Below are 7,253 nucleotides of genomic sequence, written 5' to 3'. Positions count from 1 at the left end.
ACTTCCTGCAGCAGCTCTACAAGTTCATGGAGGACCGAGGTGAGACCTTACAATGACAATGCTGCCCATTATTCGACCAATTCTTACCGTGTGTGTGTCTGCACGCGTGCTTCAGGGACACCCATCAACAAGCCTCCAGTTTTGGGTTATAAGGACTTGAACCTGTTCAAACTCTTCCGTCTGGTGTACCAACATGGAGGCTGCCGCAAGGTAACGTCCTCATGTTGGTGCTTACTAGCCCCATCTTACAGTACAATGATTGATTGTGTTTGTGTCAGATTGAGAGCGGCACGGTATGGAAGCAGGTCTACATGGATTTGGGCATTCCTGTCCTCAACTCTGCTGCATCCTACAATGTGAAGACAGCCTACAGGAAGTATGTTTGTTTATTTATGCTATGAAAGTAAACAAAACAATATATGTATAAGTAATAGTGATCTTTAACCCCATCACAGGTACCTGTATGGCTTTGAGGAGTACTGCCGCTCCGCCTGCATCACCTTCAGGACCATCCATCATAACAACCCCCGCCTCCCTAAAGCGCAGATCATTCCCAGGACGATGAGGGCTGAGCTTGGTTTGCCCACACTCAAGGTGGAGCCTGCAGAGGACAAGGGCATGCAGGTGGAGCCAGAGAGTGAAAGTGATAAGGAAGAGCTGAAGGAGAGACAGCCGTCGCCAAGGGTGAGACGATGAAACCATGACAACCACATCCCCCAACAGGCCCGCTGTCCTCTTTTGCTAACCGACTCAGTCTTATCTCATGTACTGTTTAGGGGAGGAGGCGATGTGGCGGTGTGGCAACAAAGATGGACATGCCCGCCAGACCCGACAAGGCAGCTGAAGAAAACAGTGATGAGCCCAGGGAGGCGAGAAGGCGCAGCAACCGACACTTAGATGAGTCTGAGAGGGGCTCAGAGGAGGATGATGAGGAAGAGGATGATGAGGGAGAGGAGGAGGAGGAGGAGGAGGATGATGATGATGAAGACGACGACGATGATGATGAGGAGGAGGAGGAGGAAGAATTGGAGGAGGAAGAAGAGAATGAGCACGAGAGGAGGCGGGCAGACAGGTTAGACTTTCATTGAGTTGAGTTTAAGTTTATTTGGCTGTCTGCTGAAAAGTGCCCATGGCGTGTCCTTCAGAAGTGAGGAGGACGATGAGGACAATGGCGACTCTGTGACAGGGACGAAGGTGAGGGTGAAGTATGGCCGAGGAAAAACCCAGAAGATCTACGAGGCTCACATCAAGAAGACAGACATGGACAACGGCGAGCACTTTTACTTGGTGCACTACTACGGCTGGAACGTCAGGTCAGCGCGCACGCCAGTCTCACATGCAGTGTGGATCCACGTGCAGCCAGTAATATAAGTGCGCTCTGCAGGTACGACGAGTGGGTGAAGGCCGACCGCATCATCTGGCCCACGGAGAAAGGAGCAAGAAAGAGAAGCCGGAAGAAGGTGAAGGTGAGAGGCAGGATGATATCACCTCCTGTCCATTTGCTGAAACTTTTATCTTGACCTTCAGAACAAAGAAGAGGTGGACGAGGACAAGGCAATCATGGCACCGGCCATGAAACCCATGGGAGCCAAGCGAGGTCGTCCTCAAATCAGGACAACTCCCACCAGCACAGCCAGGCGCAAGACGCCGAGTAACGAGGGGCACGCCAACGGAAAGGGCATCCGGACGGACCCCAACATGGCCAACGGCGACAGTAAGAGACGTGATGCTTGTTTTGGTTACACGGTCAGCAGCAGGAAGTTAATGCTTGACCGTTCATCTCATCCAGACGTGTCCCGTGGCCGGAGGACCAGGAGGACATCTGGTATGTACGATTCAGACCCTGCGTCCAACGGTAAGAACCCTTGCCTACTGGTGTCAGCTGACACCTCAGCAGCAAACTAACATGGTCATCATTCACCCTGCAGAGGATTCTGGGAACTCATCAGTGGACAGCGAATCAGAGGAGCCGCCTGACAAAAAGCTGTCTCCATGGCAAGGGAGGCCGATCAATGCCGGTCATCAGGAGGAGGAGCCTGAGGTGAAGGAGGAGGAGGAGGAGGAGGAGATGACAAGTCAGCCTCCTGTCACGCTGCCTTGTCCCAGCATGCCTCAAGAGGATGTCACAAAAGTTGTGAGCCAACCTGAAGGGGTGGAGCAGCCAGCAGAGAAAGCTGTCCCACTGGATGAACACATGTATGTGGCCCAGGAAGTTCTCCCCAAGGCTCCGTCAGCCGCACAGGAAGTGCCTGCCCACTTGTCCCCAAAGCCTGAGAAGCCACTGGATGTGCCCCCTCCCCCACCGGAAGACACAGAGATGGAAGACGTTAAGAGTTGCCCTTTGTCCCCACCCAGACTGAAAGTGCACAGGATCAATGCTGACACGCCTCCCAGAATCTCCCTGTGCACCTCCATCCCTGCCCCTCCCTCTCCCGCGACGGCACAGGCTCCGCCTCGCAGCATCTTGAAGAGACCTGATGAGCCCATGGTGGTCCTCCACTGCCTCCCCACGCAGCGCCTACCCCCAGAGCCTCCTGCTGCCTCCGACACAGACTCTGCCAGCGAGGAGGAGGAGGAAGAAGACAAGAAGCTCCGCCCTGATAGAAAGCAGGAAGAGGTCAGCCCTTCCTCCCCCAAGCCTTCTGCTACCCCACCCAAGATGACCACTGGAATTTCTCCCAGATCCCTCCCATCGCCGCTTCGGGGCACAGAGGCAGGCAAGAGCGACCAAGTGACGACAAAGGAGGAGGAGGAGGAGGAGGAAGGGCGGTGGCAAGTTGGGACACCTCCGCAATCTCCCAATGCCCTAGGCCCCGCCCCTAGTGAGGAGCCTCAGATGGACCCTGAGGCGCTAGTTTGTCATGAAGTGGACCTGGACGACCCGGACGAGAAGGAAAAGCCTGCCCCTTCTTTGGAGACCTCCCTCCCCCCCTTCCTCCATGTTGCCGTCTCCAGCTCTGTCCACTGCCCTGAGGAGTTCCACACAGCCAACAGTCTTGAGCAGGAGGTGGCTGGCATCACCAGCAGAGAGGAGGAGGTGGAGGAGGAGGAGGAGGAGGATGATGATGATGATGATGATGCACACTTGAGTCCCAATTTTGACGCATCACAGGAGACAAGAGGTGGGTGTTACAACCACCACACACACACACACACACACACACGCTCGCTCGCTCGGGTCATTGTCGTGTGTAACCTTGTAACCCTTAACCCCTCAGGTCAGAAAAGGGTAACGGAATGTACAGTCAGCCCCTCGGCCAAGAAACAAAAACGAAACCACAAGCGAGTCACCACGCCTGCCAAAGTGGACAAGAACGGCACAGGTGAGGGTGTGATGCCGCCACCTCGTGCCATGAAGTCACTTACTGACATGGCTGCTCTTCCTCAGGCCACAGCAGCGACAGCGAGGACCAGTCTCGTCTTTCATCTCTGTCCAAACGCAAGTCTCCCACGCCCCACAGCAAAGACAAACACAGCTCCGCATCACCACAGCGCACGTACAAATGGACCTTCCAGCTCGGTAACCCAGTGTTTCCCACAAAACTGCAATCTATTTGTGGTAGTGTACATGAAGTCTTCATCAATTTCCAAAGTTTGCCATGATGCGTGTTATTGTAATGGATGTCATAGTAGAGAGGAATAATCTGGGAGACAAAAAGTGAGTACAAACCATGAAAAGGAAAACATTTGTCTAGAATTGTTTCATTTTATGTCACAAATAATAGATGCCTGTGCTTTTTTAGATGGGGGAGTGGCCCACAGCAGCAAAGATTACTAGTTAAGAGCAATACTTGCTTTCATGTCTGTTTCCAAAAAGACTAAATTATCCAGAGGGGTCTCAATACTCGCTTAATAGCGCAACTAAGTCGTTAAGACAACAGTGATTCTTCCTGCTACATGTTCTTATTCTCTGGCAGACCAGGTGCATGAGGTGTGTTAAGAAGCAGAGTTATCCCATCTACAGTATGGAGTTGGAACAACAAGCTACAGTCACAGACAGTCCATTTTTAATGTGTTTATGAGGGAGGGCCAACAGGTAGCGCAAAATTATTAATGGCAGTCCACCACTAATAAATGAATATATAGGAAATACTGCATGAAACAAGAGGCTGATTGCAGCTATCAGCATGATAGCCATTTTAAGTGTTTGTCTGGCATCTCCTCCTCAGGTGAGCTGGACAGCATGACGAGCAGCGAGAGGATCTCCTTCCTGCAGGAGAAGCTGCAGGAGCTCAGGAAGTACTACATGAGCCTGAAGTCTGAGGTGGCGTCCATCGACAGACGCAGGAAGAGGTTAAAAAAGAAGGAGCGAGAAGGTAGGCGGAGTTAAGCACGCCCTCACTCGAAAGCGTACTCTGAAGCTGATTGTGTGTGTGTGGTGTCTGTCTCAGTGTCGGTGTCCAACACAACGGCATCCACCTCGTCAGGCTCGTCAGACACAGGAATGAGCCCGTCGTCTGCCTCGCCCACTCAGAACACTGTGGCTGTGGAGTGCAGGTGATGACACGCCCACCCGTCCTCGCTTACTCGGCCATGCCCCTCCCACCCACTGTCGAGGTACAGTTGACAAATGTGATTTCAAACATGGCCGGGTGAGGACCGTCGCCCCTCCCCCATTAAGGACTGACTTCTGTTGAGACGTCCAGCTTCTACGAGCACTTCTCTCCTCCTGCTCTCCCCCATCCTGTGGGGGTCAAAGGTCAGCTGCAGGATCTGAGGAGCCAAAGCTGTGGTTTATGCAAATGAGTTAACTGCTTCAACAGTCATACAAGGTAAAAAAAAAAAAAAACATTTTTTTTTTTTTTTACTTTTATATGGTATTAAAGGTTCTATTTTGGTTTAAAAAAAAAAATCATTTTGTTTTCAACTCAAATTTGGCAGACAAAATGGTTCCTGACTTCAGCTGGCTTCTGTGCCGCTCCACTTCCTGTTTCCTAACGCTCCTCAACTTTTTGTACATAAGATGTGAGGAAAACAACCTTGTAAAGAATGATTTATAATATTTTTAAGAGAACACTTTGTACGCTGTTTGTTAGTTGCAACTGTGTGGCGTGTACACACACTCCATGTCAAGCAGCACCAGTTTCCAATAAAGTTTTTAAATTTGAATCGCATCAAGTGTGGTGTGCTTCAAGTTGCAAGGAGTGCACGTTGATGTGGTCCACAATTAGTGTGACAACAGTCCTTCATGCAGACAATTAAATCACTTTTTACATTAAATTTTACATTGCCCATGATGTTTCAACACAACAGAGAAGATCAGATCCAGTCTGATCCGGTTCAGCGAGGCTGACCTAACAGACCAGCTTTAGCTGCCAAAGCCTCATTCTGCTGGATGTGGTACTCCTGGAAACGCATGGAGATCCGCTGGGTCATCTTCAGGTACTTCTGAAGACACGACTCTGAGCAGCTCGACTGGGGAGCACAAGATAGTCACGTGACACACAAGCTTAGGAAAAAAGATTGCTGCTTCTGGTAAAGACTTCTAGTACCTCTTCGGGCCGGACGTCTCTGCTGGTGAAGTCCTTGACGCAGTCCATGAAGCAGTTTTCTGTCACCTTGTTGTATGTCCCCAAAAACTCTTTGAACTTAAATAGGAAGTGACATCACCATCAGTCATTATCAGATAACTTTTTTTTTTTCCTTTTGTTCTGTCAAGCCATGAGCGCAGATAGTATTGTTGATCTAAATGCCCTTACATGCTCAACAGATTTCTCTGACAGGGAAAAGTTTGAAATACTCTTCCCCTGTTATACAGAATTTATTTGACTTGTTTTGAGGAACACCACAAGCGGCCCCCCCGGCGCAAGCTCCGGCATCAGTTACCAAATAAAGAAACTTAAAATTTCAACATGAACAATAATAAAATAGAATGAAGATCTTTGATAGGGTGGCACAGTTTTCCTAGGACATGTCGTGTTTTCACATCTGTCAGTCCTGTTTTTTTTATTTCTTTTAAGAAAGTGATTAAAATATACTGTTTTTTATTGGGTCATTAAAATGGGGGGGGGGGGGGTTCCTGTTGGTGCCTGAGAGGCTGTTGTGTGGGCAGCTGTTTTATTGTGTCAAAAAAGTGCAATAATCAGAATCAGCTTTATTTGCCATGTTACCACATACCAAACTAAAGAAAAAGCAAAACCTATGCTCAGAATTAATCCTATGACACTTGTAGAGATGACGTCTCGTAAAATAGGGACTTCATGTAAATTCCCAAGTTCTTGTGACTTTAGGGGGCACATTTTCCCCGAAAACAATGGTTGCATTCTAAAACTTCTAACAAGCATTTGATCTCTGGTGCCTGTGTCTTTCTATTTTTTCAATAATTTTCGTGACAATTTTTGAACGTTCTTCCTTTGGAATTTAGAAATATATTATTTTGTAATATAACAATTTTCTATCCATAGAGGAGGCATACTTTGAATGCATTTAAATTATAAGACATATTTGAGTAAACTTGAGTGTAAGTATCTCATTGCCACCGAGTGTCCTGGGTTCCAGTAATTAAAATAAGGTAGAGCAGTTTGCGTACCTGTTTGATCTGGTCTGACTCCGACACCTGAACCGCCATATTTGACAACCTGACCTGAAAAAAAAAACCGAGTTGAAGAGCTTAAAAACATTTAAATCAATGTTTGTTGAACATGTGGCTACACCAACAGCTAACATCGCTCAACTATGTAATTAGCTTTAGTTTCCGTCTAATTTAATGAACTCTATGTTGTTGTGAATGAATGATTCCCGCCACAAGCTCTGATACAATTATTAGATAAATGATTTTATAGCTTCTTGGTCGGCACAAATAAATAAATAAAATACACATTCTTCTCACCTGATGCCCTCACACTGACGGACGGACGAAAGAATAGACCGGAAGTGTGCCGTTGTTTTTTTATATATATTTTATTAGAAGTGTATAAAAAGCGTATACAAAAGACCGGGTCAGATTGCGAGTAAATATGTGAAAACATGTTGCCATTTTACCCTAAAGAATAAATCTTAAAATAAATCTAAGGTTATCCTAAAAGCCAAATTGTGCACCAATGAAGTTACCTTCCGGGCCTTACAATTGTAGTGATATAAGGTTCCACCCTCGAATTTCAGATAGTATGTACTGTCAGATGTAAGGTCAGATTGTATATTCTGTAAAGATAATGGACCTAATGACATATTTTTTTAGCATTTACCATAGCAAGAAACTTAATGAACATTATGAAACTTTACGAACATGGTGATGGTCAATAAGATCAGAGTGA

At 47.6% G+C, this 7,253-nt stretch overlaps 2 protein-coding genes across 5 annotated transcripts in view; one reads left to right on the top strand and one right to left on the bottom strand.

Moving 5' to 3' along the window:
- arid4a (AT rich interactive domain 4A (RBP1-like)) overlaps positions 1 to 5,196 on the top strand; it is a 10,639-nt gene extending 5,443 nt beyond the window's left edge. For 2 of the 4 annotated variants that reach the window (XM_054797176.1, XM_054797177.1), the window contains exons 12-25: positions 1 to 39; positions 116 to 210; positions 279 to 376; positions 456 to 684; positions 777 to 1,072; positions 1,146 to 1,313; positions 1,385 to 1,466; positions 1,528 to 1,714; positions 1,790 to 1,855; positions 1,929 to 3,122; positions 3,219 to 3,323; positions 3,389 to 3,520; positions 4,170 to 4,316; positions 4,392 to 5,194. The exon at positions 1 to 39 is cut by the window's left edge and continues 34 nt beyond it. In XM_054797176.1, coding sequence (XP_054653151.1) covers positions 1 to 39; positions 116 to 210; positions 279 to 376; positions 456 to 684; positions 777 to 1,072; positions 1,146 to 1,313; positions 1,385 to 1,466; positions 1,528 to 1,714; positions 1,790 to 1,855; positions 1,929 to 3,122; positions 3,219 to 3,323; positions 3,389 to 3,520; positions 4,170 to 4,316; positions 4,392 to 4,501 — 2,948 coding nt within the window. In that variant the 3' untranslated portion in view covers positions 4,502 to 5,194. Of the gene's footprint in view, positions 40 to 115; positions 211 to 278; positions 377 to 455; positions 685 to 776; positions 1,073 to 1,145; positions 1,314 to 1,384; positions 1,467 to 1,527; positions 1,715 to 1,789; positions 1,856 to 1,928; positions 3,123 to 3,218; positions 3,324 to 3,388; positions 3,521 to 4,169; positions 4,317 to 4,391 lie in introns of all 4 variants that reach the window. The other 2 variants (XM_054797178.1, XM_054797174.1) reach the window with 2 other exon arrangements.
- On the bottom strand, positions 5,081 to 6,942 carry timm9 (translocase of inner mitochondrial membrane 9 homolog). Its single transcript, XM_054797179.1, has 4 exons — positions 6,830 to 6,942; positions 6,530 to 6,583; positions 5,493 to 5,588; positions 5,081 to 5,415 (listed from the first exon to the last, which is right to left on the bottom strand). Exons 2-4 carry the CDS (start codon positions 6,566 to 6,568, stop codon positions 5,281 to 5,283), a joined length of 270 nt encoding a protein of 89 aa, XP_054653154.1. The 5' UTR covers positions 6,569 to 6,583; positions 6,830 to 6,942; the 3' UTR covers positions 5,081 to 5,280.
- Between the last annotated feature and the right edge of the window lie 311 nt (positions 6,943 to 7,253).

This window comes from Dunckerocampus dactyliophorus, chromosome 13 (genome assembly GCF_027744805.1).
Source record: "Dunckerocampus dactyliophorus isolate RoL2022-P2 chromosome 13, RoL_Ddac_1.1, whole genome shotgun sequence".
In the NCBI taxonomy this organism is placed as follows: domain Eukaryota; kingdom Metazoa; phylum Chordata; class Actinopteri; order Syngnathiformes; family Syngnathidae; genus Dunckerocampus; species Dunckerocampus dactyliophorus.
Note: the sequence above shows the minus strand (reverse complement) of the source record. Positions and strands in the feature narration are given on the sequence as shown.

Excerpts from the sequence above, each read along its gene's own strand:
- timm9 (XM_054797179.1), bottom strand. The coding sequence starts at position 6,568 with ATGGCGGTTCAGGTGTCGGAGTCAGACCAGATCAAACAG. Across the intron at positions 5,589-6,529 it reads AGTCAGACCAGATCAAACAG|TTCAAAGAGTTTTTGGGGAC; the intron begins GTACGCAAACTG and ends TTCCTATTTAAG. Across the intron at positions 5,416-5,492 it reads GAGACGTCCGGCCCGAAGAG|TCGAGCTGCTCAGAGTCGTG; the intron begins GTACTAGAAGTC and ends TGTGCTCCCCAG.